The sequence below is a fragment of the Sciurus vulgaris genome (genome assembly GCF_902686455.1).
Source record: "Sciurus vulgaris genome assembly, chromosome: 3".
NCBI lineage: Eukaryota > Metazoa > Chordata > Mammalia > Rodentia > Sciuridae > Sciurus > Sciurus vulgaris.
In genome coordinates, this window is record NC_136463.1 from 128,871,558 (window position 1) to 128,884,865 (window position 13,308).

The 13,308-nt window shown below is 35.0% G+C and overlaps 1 protein-coding gene across 4 annotated transcripts in view; it reads right to left on the reverse strand.

The window, feature by feature from the left end:
- ATF2 (activating transcription factor 2) overlaps nucleotides 1-13,308 on the reverse strand; it is an 88,771-nt gene that overhangs the window by 46,895 nt on the left and 28,568 nt on the right. For all 4 annotated transcript variants that reach the window (XM_079133108.1, XM_079133111.1, XM_079133110.1 and 1 more), the window contains exon 4: nucleotides 4,533-4,602. In XM_079133108.1, the coding sequence (XP_078989234.1) occupies nucleotides 4,533-4,602 (70 nt within the window). The remainder of the gene's footprint in view (nucleotides 1-4,532; nucleotides 4,603-13,308) is intronic.

Consider the following 13,308-nt stretch of genomic DNA (forward strand, 5'->3'; position numbering starts at 1 on the left):
TTCTCTGTGCCATTTTAACACAGAAGTAAAACTAAGTAAATATGAGAGTTATAAGACAAAATATGTTTTATAAACCTTGACAATGTAAAAATAGTAGAATAATTATCAGATGAGCTGGAAAAGGGAAAGTGGGAAGAATAATGTCGACTTCTTGCATAGTGGAGAGTCTAATAAAAACTTAATGTTTTTCATATGTCATATGAGGTCATGTTAGAGGTCTTTGAAGAAATAAACTCTTATGATGCATATATACACATATATTCTAATATATGACACCAGTTTCTTTTTCTTCTGCTTAAGTAAATTTAAACATAATGCTTTTTATAAACAATGGCATGTATATTAGTAAGGAGACTATTAATGTATGGATGTGAGGTGTCTCATGTGTGAGACAATGCAAGAAGGTTTAGAGACATGACCGGGCTATGACAGCATTAAACTAATCAGTGAGTAAGGCCTCCTGTTGGGATTAACTCTGTGATAAATGAAGGCAGATAAGGTGTGGCTGGAAGAGATGGACCACTGGGGTATGCCTTTGGGGTATATATTTTGTATTTGTCAAGTGGAGTCTCTCTCTGCTTCCTAATCATCATGTGAGCTGCTTCCCTCCACCATGCTCTTCCACCATGATGTTCAGCCTCAACTTGAGCCCCAAGAAATGGAGTCAGCTATCTATGAACTGAAACCTCTGAAACTGCAAGCCCCTAAATAAACTCTTCCTCCACTAAAACTGTTCTTGTCAGGTCGGTCTAGTCACAGACGCAAAAAAGCTGACTAAAACACAGTCAATCATGAGATAACAGAAACCATTCTAACTATTTAAGCAGAAGAGAATAAGGGCAAGGAATTAGGTGAGTGATGATTTGAGTCTGCATTTTTAAGAACAACTGCTAGAACATGACAAAACTAGCTAAATGTTCAAAGAAAATTCTGGAAACACATTTCATTAGCTGTTGCTGTAGTCTGGATCTTGACTGTTAAAGACCTAGTTCCCAAGTTGGTGCTATTGGGAAAGTTAGAATCAATGAGAAGTGGGGCCTTATGGGAGATCTTTCAGTCACTCGCAGAGCACCCCTGAAAGAGACTGTGGAACTCTGGACCTTTCCTCTTCCTCTTGCTGGTCACATAAGTGGTTGCTTATGTGATCATGCCTCTTGCTCCTGCCATGATGTATGTGCCACCTTGTCACAGGCCCAAAGCAAGAGGGTTAACCAATCATGGACAACAACTTCTAAAACTGTGAAGCAAAATAATTTTTTTCTCCTTTTAAGTTGATTGTCTCAGGTATTTTGTTACAGTGATGGAAAGCTAATGAACAAATGTAACTATAATACAGGGATTATAGAATCATGTTGGGTTTGCACAATCCAAACAAGCAAACAGATGACTTCAATAATACCACCTCTTTCTCCATTTAACTTGGTACCAAGTCAAAGAAGTTCAAGTAAGTGTGATTTATCAGCAAGAGTAAATCTGGCTGGTAGACCCTAAAATCATACCTAGATTTCTAGTTGAAAAGGATTCTGAGAACTGTACTTTTTTTTTAAAGCTCTTAACTTTATAGGAAAATGCATATCAAATATATCTCCAAAACAGATGTCAAGTTAGTCTATTTCTATGTCTCCTTGTTACTACCTAATCAAAACCACCTAGTCCATTTCTCATCTGAATTGCTATTAGTCTCTAATCTCCCTACTTTCACTTTTACCTCAGGAATAGCTTCTTGCTGTTCTGAGAATAAACTCCAAACAGTTTGCAAAATCCTACAGGATATTTCCTCTTTTTCCTATCATTCTGACTAATCTCTGACCCTGCTTCCCATTGATCATTATATGCTCTAACTGCAAAAGAAATATATGTGCAGATTTGCTCCCACATTTTCTTCATGTCTTTGTTCAAGCACATTTCCTGACCAACTTATTTAAAATAGCATCGACCATGATATTTCCTGTCTTTACCCTACTCAACACTGACACCATGTAACTGAAATCACAAGATACCATTAACATCTTAACCAGAATTACTAAAAATTAAAAGACTAACCAAAACAATATTTAAAAGGGAGAACTAAATTGAAGAGCTTATCCTACCTGACTGGAATGCAAACTGTAAAGCTAGAGTAATCAAGAAAATGGGGAACGGGCATAAAATCTGAGACAGATGAATGAAACAAAAAAATATATAAAAGCCCAGAAACAGCCTCACCTTATATAATAATCATTTGATTTCCTATAAAGGAACCAAAGCAACTTAATGGAAAAAGAAAAATCTTTTCAACAAGTGATGATTATCTGAGAAACTATATCAGGAAAAAAAGATAAACTTCAACCTATACCTCACACTGGATACAATAATTAAATCAAGATGAAACAAGAAAACTAAATGAGAGAAAAAAAAAAAAAAGCTTTTAGAGGAAAGCAAAGAAGAATATCTTTGTGATCCAAGGCCAGGCATAAATTTCTTAGGCAAGTCACAGAGTACAAAAACATAAAAGAGTAAAAATTCTTTATCAGACTTAACTAAAATTAGAAACATCTGTTCGTCAAAAGTTATGAAACCTAAGATGCAAACCAAAGGCTTGAAGAAAATATTTGACAAAGTACAGGTATCCAGTATACATAAATGCCACAACTCAATAACTGAAAGATAACCCAAGTTTTAGAAACATAAAAAGGATATAAAATGATACCTTGCAAAAAATAAGATATACAAATGGCCGATAAACATGTTTTGGAAAAAGTGCTCATTTTTCATTAGTCAAAGAAATGCAGATTAAAACTACAATGAGACGCCAGTCTACACACATGAAGATGACTAAATTTTAAAGACTTGACAACATCAAATGTTGACAAGGAACAGGGTATAATTAAATCTCTTATAAATTGTCAATGTAAATGTAAAGTGACACATTCATTTTGGGAAGTAGTTTGGTAATTTCCTAAAAAGTTTAACATAAACCTATCATATAATTCCATCATTATACTTTTCTGGGTATTACATAAGAGAAATGAAAGCATGTAGCCAAACAAAGACTTGTATACTAATATTCACACAAACTTTTTCTGTGATAACACTGGAAATAAGTCAAATGTCTATCATAAACAGGTGAATGAATAAGTTGTGGAATGATGAAATATTATTTCTCAATGCAAAGGAATTAGTTATTGATCACAGATGTTATGATTTGGGGGTGTTCCCCAGTAATTCACGTGTTTGAAACTTAAAACCTAAAGTCATATGTTAATAGTACTTGGAGGTCTTGGGCCTTTGGAAAACAATAGGGATTAATAGGATGATGAAGCTGGGCCCCTCATGATACAATTAATGACTTTATATAAGAGAGAGCAAGCTTGCTATAAGATGCCCAAAGTGTCTAGAGATTTTATAGATTCCCCCATCAGGAAGGTCCTCACTGGTTTTGGCCTCTTGACTTTGGACTTCCCAGCCTCTACAACCATGAGCTAAATAAATCTTTCTGTCTTATAAATTACCTAGTACACAATCTATGGGATTTAGCTATAGCAAAAGAAATAGACTAATTCAGACTAATTAAAACAGGCTAAGAAATCTTAAGTTATGTGTCATGAAAGAAACCAGAAAAATGTACATACTGTATGATTGCATTTATATAAAATTTGGAAAATGAACATATCTACAGTGACAGCAGGCAGATGAGGGGTTGACAGGGGTGAGAGGAATTACAAATGGGCATGAGGAAAACTTCTGGGGTGAGGGTATGTTCGCTGTTTGTGGTGATTTTTTTTGACTTCATATATGTTAAAACTTACCAAACTGTACAATGTATTATGCAGTTTATCATATATGACTTCTATCGCAATTAACAGTAACTAAAGAAAATAAGAACTAATGAAGAACTTCAATGTTTATTATGACTTAAAGTCCATATATTTAACTATGCTGTAATTTCACTACACATTAAATTTGTTCTTTCTTCCTTAGTGTTTATATTTATTTGAAGGATAATTATAATAGAAATAGATTAACGATTTAATGGCCTATTAAAAACCTAATTTTATTATTTTCTGAAACTGCTTCCACACACATTCTATATTAAAAATGTTAGTTTAAGAACACTGATTCATTAGTGATAACATCAGAGGTAAATATCAGTTGATTTCATTAAGAGTTCAACACATAATTCTTATATAAGACAATGCATGTTTGATTTCTAATTAGGTAGTTTACCAATGATTTTTTACCAATGTTGGTCAAATTAATATACTTTAAAAATCCTAGATTTTTGTCCGGGGTTTTTGCATTTCCATTACAAGCTACTCCCCCAAACCCACGCCCCATTAGACTGTATTTTCTAAAACTTATATATATTATTGAAGAAAAGGAAGAAAAAAAAAATTTCTTTCCCAAAGTATTCTGGGTTGTTTTTACCCTAACTCTAAAACCTTATAAAACACTGTAAGACAGTTCTTTTAATGATATTGATGGTATTCTACCATCAATGTTTTAATAAATGAGAACACACAAAATGATTTAAAGTAACTGATATATATTACCTGGCCACATCCAGGGGCAGTGCATAGAAAGGGTTTGTCATCACTCATATTCCACAGGTCCTTGTATTGCCTATAATAAAACACAAGATGGTCAAACATCTATGGTATATATTTTTAAATCACAAATAGTTTAAAATATAAATCTCAAAATTTGACTTCTGCTAAACTTGTCTATTTGTTAAGTAAAACACTTATCCTGACATTTTAACTCTATTTTCCAGTTCTCATTATGAGCATAGACAAATACATATTAACATGAAGATTTTATACTATAGAAAAAGGGTAAGGAACAATGGCTATCAGGTTCTTTCATGCTCAACCATGTAAAAGTACTTATGGTGAAATGAACAGATTTCATTTATTCAAAAAAATTAAAATGAGTAACTACTATGAAGTCTTATCAGGATCATACTGCATAGTAGTAGAAATAATACTGGAAGAATTTCTATCTTCAGGGTTAGGATACAGTTCAGTGGAAGAGTGTTTGCCTAGTTTCTACGAAGCCCTGGGTTCAATACCCAGCCCCACAAAAAGAATAGGTTTTCAGTCCTACATTCTCAAAAAATATTTACTTATCGACTGAACGGGTCTATCTGAATACCCCACCGAAACAACAATTTGTCTAAAAACTTAAATTTAAATCCCATCCCCCATTTTGGGGATTGAACCCATGGGTACTTAACTACTGAACTACATTCCCAGCCCTTTGTTAAAATTTTGAGACAGGGCCTTGCCAATTTGCTGAGGTTGGGTTTGAACTTAATGATCCTCCTGTCTCAGCCTCCTAAGTCACTGGACCACAGGCATGTGCCACCATGTCCAGCTCTTAAATCCCTTCTTAAAATTATTCCTTTTTATGTGTGCAAAGTGCTAGGGAATACTCTCAAAGGGGGGAAAAAGAGAGAAAGAGGTCCCAGGCTCAAGAGATTTCTCCTCCCAGAAAAGAAAATTAAGAGAGTATAGCTCACGGGAACTGGTTTCAAGACACCTTGCAGAAAACGAAATATACAGATGCCCAAGTCCCTCACATAAAAAGGCATATTTGTATGTAACCTAAGCACATCCTCCTGTATACTTTAAATCCTCCTTAGATTACTCATAATACCTAATACAAACTAAGTACTATGTAAATAGTTATACTTTATTATTTAGGGAATGATGACTAGAAAAAAGGTCTGTACATGTACAGATATAATTTTTTTCAAATATTTTGGTTCCTGGTTGGTTGAATCAGAGGGTGTGAAAGGCTGTCTGTATTAACATAATGAAAATCGTTATTTCTAACTCTGATCTCTTTCTAAATCCTACTTTTCCAGTTCTTTGTTAGTGGTATATCTAGAATTAAAATCTAATCTTCTGAGTTGTAGTTCAAAGTTTGAAAATATTTCAAGCTCTTTCCCTCTTAAAGTATCAAAATTTTTGTCAAAGGTTTCATAGTCTTAATTTATAGGAATTCATGATGATTCTCAGTCGTCACTGTTTAATGTTTTAAGCATGCACATGACAATCACTGAAAATCTAAAGGGTTTCCAGGTAGTAATAATTAACATTTCATATAAAATTTGTAAAATGTTGTGAATGAGCTCCTGATTGCTTTATGCACTGTAATTTTCAAAAAGCCTATGGACAATTTGATACCACACTCATGCAAGGGTGTCATTTAGCAAAACACTGATTTAGATTTCTGGTTTCTAGTTCAACATGTACAGAGTTTGGAAATCATCACTCTGCCCTCAATAATGAAATGCTATGTAAATTAACTGAAAAACAAAAAAAATTAAACAAAAAGAAAATCATCAACTCATATCCATCAGAAAATTGAGATCAAAGGGTAAAGTGCTGCCTTAAAAACAGGAGTCAGGGAAGAATCACTGTTTATGAGGAATAGGAGTCTTGCTTGTAGGAACCACCACTCGTAAGAATACATAAACTATAATGGACCAATTGCCAGAAACTCAGCATAGACTAGCTTGAGAAGTAAAACTTCTGCAGCCCAGTTTTGAGTGATGGTGGTGGCTCGATTTCCTGAATTGTACCTACAGGAGCCCCACTAGAATCTCAGGGTAAAGATTTGAAGCGGGGGGAAAATTCCTCTTGCATGTAGCAAGAGGAGAGGAAAGCAACTATTCTGAAATATGCGTAGGTAGTTGATTCTTTTAAACAAAGGACTACTCTCAGAAGAAACTTAACTGATCTGAGGACAGGAAATACCCAACTCTAGCTCCCTCCATACTTTGTATCACCTAAGGGGAAGAGGTTAAAGCTGAGAACTTTCAAGGTCATGGCTTAGGGGTGCAGGTTCATTAAAGATTGTTGATCAGATCAATCAATCCAATCAATGGAAGGATTTTAGAATACTTTCACTCTTCTCAGCAATCAGGCTCCCGCACAAGAGTGGAGCACAGCTGAAAGAACTACAAAACTTAGACCTTATTTTATCAGGAGTCTCTAAGGAAACCAAAAGACAACATGGGAAGTAAAAGCAGGGATAGTAGAAGATATTTTAGATTTGGATACCTAGAGCTACAACAAATAATAAACAGAGCCCAACTCATAGCCAGATAAATACAAACCTTATGCAAAGGTGTATTAACGTCAATTCCTATAGAACAAACCCTAAAACACACAATATAACAATATTTATGATTTATAAGTCCTCAAAGGTGGCTGAAATGGGGATGGTACAGTAGTTGTCATTATTTTCCCCTAGTACTGAAAAGACTCCCTTTAGTAACAAAAAGTTTATAGCTGCACAAAATCTTGACAGGCCAAACTCAGTACTGTATCAACAATTATGACTTCAAATAGCAAACAACTTAATATAGAACAACTTCAACAGGGTAATACTGTTCATCTAATGTACTGCTTTCTTCTGACAGTTGTAAAACAACTGGGAATTCCTAACAAATAGTTAAAAAGAAATCTAATGAAAAACGTGAACTATACATCTAAAACAAACAAAAAAACCCCAAACTAAAAAATATTTCCATAAGAAATTAAAGGCCTAAATAAATGGAGGATATATACATTCACAGATGGAAGACTCGATGTTAATAAGATGACAATTCTGTCCTAGTTAATCTATTATAAATCAAGAATCTCAATCAAAATCTCAAGTTTATTGTGTATGTAACTTATCAAGTTTATTGTGGATGTAACTTGTATCTTAGGATCAAGTTATATAATCCTAAGATGTATAAGGAAATACAAAAGACCTCCTAATAAGCAAGACAATCCTGAAGAACAGTGATCAAGCTACAGTACTTACAATATCAGACATTATATTAAGATCCATTATAAAACTACAGTTAGATACTGTGGAATCAATCCAATGATAAACATAAAAGCAGTAGAAAAGAATGGAGTATAGAAATGGATTCATATATAAGGTCATCTGATTTACATAGGCCTTTAATTTGTCCTAGGAATTTCAAACAACAGTATTTGACTCAATTAATCGTGTAATATTCCCTTTACAACACAAGCTAATTAATGTTTCCCAAAGGTTTTCTATACTGATATAAATAACTATTATAGAAAAAGATCTGTTATTCCACATAAATTTGGGAAATGCTTAAGTATATGGGGCTCATCTTTACATTCAGAGGCTTTAATGCTATGTCAACTAAGGATCCATAAGTAAAAATATGACCCTTGACTCCTATTTCATATCAAACCAAAAAAGTCACCAGCAGATCAGCAATCCAAACGTGATGAACAAAGCAAAAGATTCTGGAAGAAAAAATCAGGAAATAATTTTCACGATTTTGTAATACACTAAGGTTCCTTAACAGAACCCAAAAGGCAATGTCCATAAAGGAAAGACTGATTAACATTTTACTCTATGTAGTCTATTTTATTTTATTTTCATTATATTTCAGCAAAAAGCGCACACACACACTAGCCTCTCTAACCAAACACTACAAAATAAGACAAAAATTAAGTAGATAACTTCATCTAGATACAGTGCACTTCAGGAAACCTTAGAGAAGCTTTTAGACTTGAGGAGGACACACACTAGAGAGAATATGAAAAAATGACAGAGTATGTTTTTCTAAAAATGAATGAATCTTACAGAACTCAAAGGGAGAACAGAATATTCAAATAAAGTATGGCATACAGCAATACTAATAAAGACAGGCAAATCATGGATCCCAACATCTGGAAACTGCTACGACAAGGGAAAAGATTAGCATTTATTCTGCTGTTTTGGCCAAAATTTGTATTTCAAATAACCAAATAGTTGACGAAGAAAAATTTCTTCATAAAAGAATTTCTATCAGCAAGTGCAGAAAGAATGAAATAATTAGAAAATAATTTTAACCCCCAGTGAAATGAATCTGAGCACCTGTCATCAATGTGTAATTTTTAAAACTATTAAGGTGAGTGAAACTTTATAATGGTTGGATCAGGCATATGACATCAATCAATCTTAAATTAACAACACTAAAGTTGGACCAAATACACGGTAGGTACCTCCTAGCATGATGCAACAGAAAGCAATGATGAAGTATCCTTCAAGGGGTTGAAGGTGTTATCAAACCTGAATCTAATCAAGCCTCCCTAGCTCCAACACAAGGAAATACAGGATATAAGAAAAATATATCAAACCAGGAAGCTATGAGCCAAATCCAATACATAGGAAAATTTCAAGGACAAATTACCTGGTCTCATCAACAAATGTATGACATGGGGTAAAAAAAGAAGAGCTGAGGAAGGGAGAATTATTTCAAATTTAAAAAATTTAATAAACAGACGTAATCTAAAAGCATTTTTGGATCCTGATTCAAGCAAAAAAACTACAGAGACATTTTTGAGTCAAAGATTATTTTCCAACTTTTAAATTTCCACTTAAAGTGTCCAATTATTCCTTCTATCAAACTTTCATCTTTTGTTTCTGCTTTCTTTCTAGAAATTACATATAGCATCTGTATTTCTTTCTTTCCCTTTTTTTTTTTTTTTTTTTGGGGTCTAGAGGCTGAACCCAGGGGTGCTTCACCACTGAGTTACATCCCCAGCCCATTTAATTTTTTACTTTGAGACAGGGTCTTGCTAAGTTGTTTAAGGCCTGAGTTGCTGAGGTTGGTTTCTAATATTTTTCCTTTTTCTAAAAGAAAAAAAGTTTTATTGCTTTGCAAACAAAGGGGAAACACAGGGGAATCCCTGTCCCAGGGGTTGTGATTCTGCCCATCAGTAGGAACAGGGGGCTTTTAAAGAGGCAATTCTCTGTTGGAGCTAATTCACTTGTTAACTTGGGAGATAGTCATTTCTGAGATCTCTGGTACCATCCCCAAAGTCTGAACTACTTTGTTCCTATGGTGGGTGTGTATTCAGGGACAGATAACTCTGCCTTGGATGGAAAGAAAGATAATCCTGTTTCCCCTGAGATTAGGGAGGGGGAGAGAAAGAAACACATCCATTTTAAAAATAAGTTGCAGTGGCAGAGCAACAAGGGCTATATTCAAAGTATAAAGTGGACCACTGTTACATTTCCCCACTGTCAATTTCTATATTCCCCTTCTACAGAAAAATGGGTGAAGACATCTCCAAGCTGCTGCCTGCCGAAAGAGGGTGAAAGCTGGGGGAAGTAAACTAAAATCCCTGTTCCCTATCAGGTGGGGCACGGACAGTTAAGGGCATTCAGCATCAGAACAATCCTGAGGTCAAGCAGATGGTAGGTGACTGGACAAGGCATACATAAGACACAGATCATGCTAACACAACAATAAACAAGACATCAAAGATTACTTTTTTGTAAACAATTAGCAGAAAAGCAATTAGTATTTAAGCAGTCTCTGAAAAATCATGAAAACAGTAACTCATAATAATATCAGTTAAAAAAAGTTTATCGATATAGGGGATTAGGAAGATTTTTAGGTCTATGAGATCAGGCTCAAATTAACTCAGGACAAAATTGAGGCTGTTGAGTCCCGTATGATCATTATTATTAGGCACTCATACACAAGAACTCTCCCTTTATAGCCTCCAGCTTTACTTACTTTTGATAGGTTTGACACAAATCAGCCTTAAGTTAACGTCTTAAGTTATATTAAAAAAAAAATAAATAAATAAAAACACTGTTTCTCCTTTAAAATGTTATTGTAGGACTGTGCTCAGGCTATACTCTCCTGCCAGGTATTTAAGACCAAGCTGGTCAGAACTGACCTTGTTCTTATCTACTCTTAAGAGTCAGGTGAAAAGGAAACAATCAAGAATCTGAGGAGACAGACTATAGAATGGGAGAAAATCTTTGCCACCTGCAACCCAAATAGAGCATCTCCAGGATATATAAGGAATTTAAAAATTTAACACCAAAAAAACAAAAACAAAACCCCCCCAAACAAAAAATAAAACCAAATAACCCAGTCAATAAGTGGGCAAAGGAAATGAATAGACACTTCACAGAAGAAATCAGCCAACAAATACATGAAAAAATGTTCAACATCTCTAGCAAATAGAGAATTGCAAATTAAAACTACACTGAGATTTCTCCTCACTGAAATCAGAATAGCAATTATCAAGAATACAAATAACAGCTGGGCGCTGTGACAAATGCCTGTAAACCCAGCAGTTCGGGAGGCTGAGGCAGGAGGATCACAAGTTCAAAGCCAGCCTCAGCAAAAGTGAAGCACTAAGCAACTCAGTGGGACCCTGTCTCTAAATAAAATACAAAATAGGGCTGGGGATGTGGCTCAGTGGTTGAGTGCCCCTGAGTTCAATCCCTGGTACCTCCCACCCCCCAAAAAAAGAATATAATTAACAACTAATGTTGGTGAGGATGTGGGGGAAAAGGTTCACTCATACATTGCTTGTGGGATTGCAAACTGGTGCAACCACTCTGGAAAGCAGTATGGACTTTCCTCAGAAAACCTGGAATGGAACCACCATTTGACCCAGTTATCCCACTCCTCAGTTTATACCCAAAGGACTTAACATCAGCACACTATAGTGACGAGGCCACATCAATGTTTACAGTAGCTCAATTCACAATAGCTAAATTATGGAACCAACCTAAGAACCCTTCAACAGATGAAAGGACAAAGAAAATGTGGCACGTATACATATGGAATATTACTCAGCCATAAAGAATGAAATTATGGCATTTACCTATAAATGGATGAAACCTGAGACTATCATGATAAGTGAAATAAGCCAATCCCCAAAAAAACCAAAGGCTGAATGTTCTCTCTGCTACGTGGATGCTAACTCACAATAAGTGGGTGGGGGGGGGGGTGCGGTAAGAGAACAAAAGTTCAGTGGATTAGACAAAGGGGAATGAAGGGAAGGGAGGAGGGATGGGAATAGGAAAGACAGTAGAATGAATGGACATAACTTTCCTATCTTGCTATATGAATACATCACCAGTGTAACTCTACATTATGTACAACCACAAAAAATGGGAACTTACACTCCATGTATGTATAATATCACAAAATACACTGTACTGTCATGTATAATTAAAAAGAACAAATAAAAGAAAGGTCAGCTGAAATTCTTCAGAGATCACGCTTTAGGAACATGTGTGAAGCCTCTTGGTTCCTTTAGCTTTCCTCCATCAGTGGTGTCATCTGCCAGGTCTTGCTGACCATATATGGCTTCTCTTGGCAATATCAGGGACATTTTCCTCTCAAATGACTCTCTTCTTTACAGAATGTGCACTGGTTGGCTTCCTGTTCTCTAGGGTCCTCTCAATCTCCCTGGTTAGCAGATAGGGTGACTCATCAGAGTTGCAGGGCCCAGAGAAGGTCCTGTTGTTCTGTGGGTCTTGGTTGATTTTAGGAGGCAAGGACAAAAATGTTGGCTGCTTTTTCCTTGGCCCTTTTACTTCCTTGAGTGTGGTCTCCAAGTTTTGGGTTTTAAACATCCAGCAGGTTAGTTTCACCAGTCTTCAAGTGGGAGTAACAGGTTACAGCTTCAATATCTATAATGTTACAGTTACCCCTTTCATTTAACTGGTATTAGTATTAGTACTGGAAGTCAGCATTATATACTACCTGCCCTGTAAGTAATGATTTATTATCTAAAATTAACTCAAGTTGTTTTATTAGAAGCAGTACCTCTGCAAAACACTAACAGGCACAGTTATAAAGTTTACAAGGAAAATTACAAAATGAAATTAACAGAGCAAAAATGTTCAATTTGTATCATAGCTATGAACCAAGAAAATATTTTTATGATCTTAAACCTTTACTTAGTTATGCATTATACCCCCTACTTATTTTGAAGACACAGTAATCTTTACAACAAAAATCCATCTTTTGAACATAACTTTAAATGAGTTCAAGTCTATTTTGGAGCCATTCTAACGTGGAGTAAGGTGGGAGGCACAGTCTTACCTCAGGTAAGGTGGGGTTCTTGACAAATAACAATACAACATTACACCTAAAACATGAACCAAAGAAAGGCTAAGAGAATTTTAACTTTCTTTTTGTGGAAAAAGTGGCAAAATGCCTCCATGTTTTACAATGTCACCTTTAAATAAATCAGGCTCTCCTTATTAACTTCCAAAAATACATTTAAATTCCTATTTCAGTGTGAAGACTAACATAAGAGTATATATATAATTTATTGACAACAGGTTACTTTATCCAGCTATGAAACATCAAATGACTTAAATATCAACCAAATTTATTATTTCTATACAAATACGAGACTATTGTTACAAACTAAATTTTAGTTTGTAGAACACCAACTTGGTAAAGTGTTCTCCCCTAAGCTTTACATTTAACTAAGTTTAACTTAAGTACAATTTAGAACCCATAGTGTAGAGTAACAA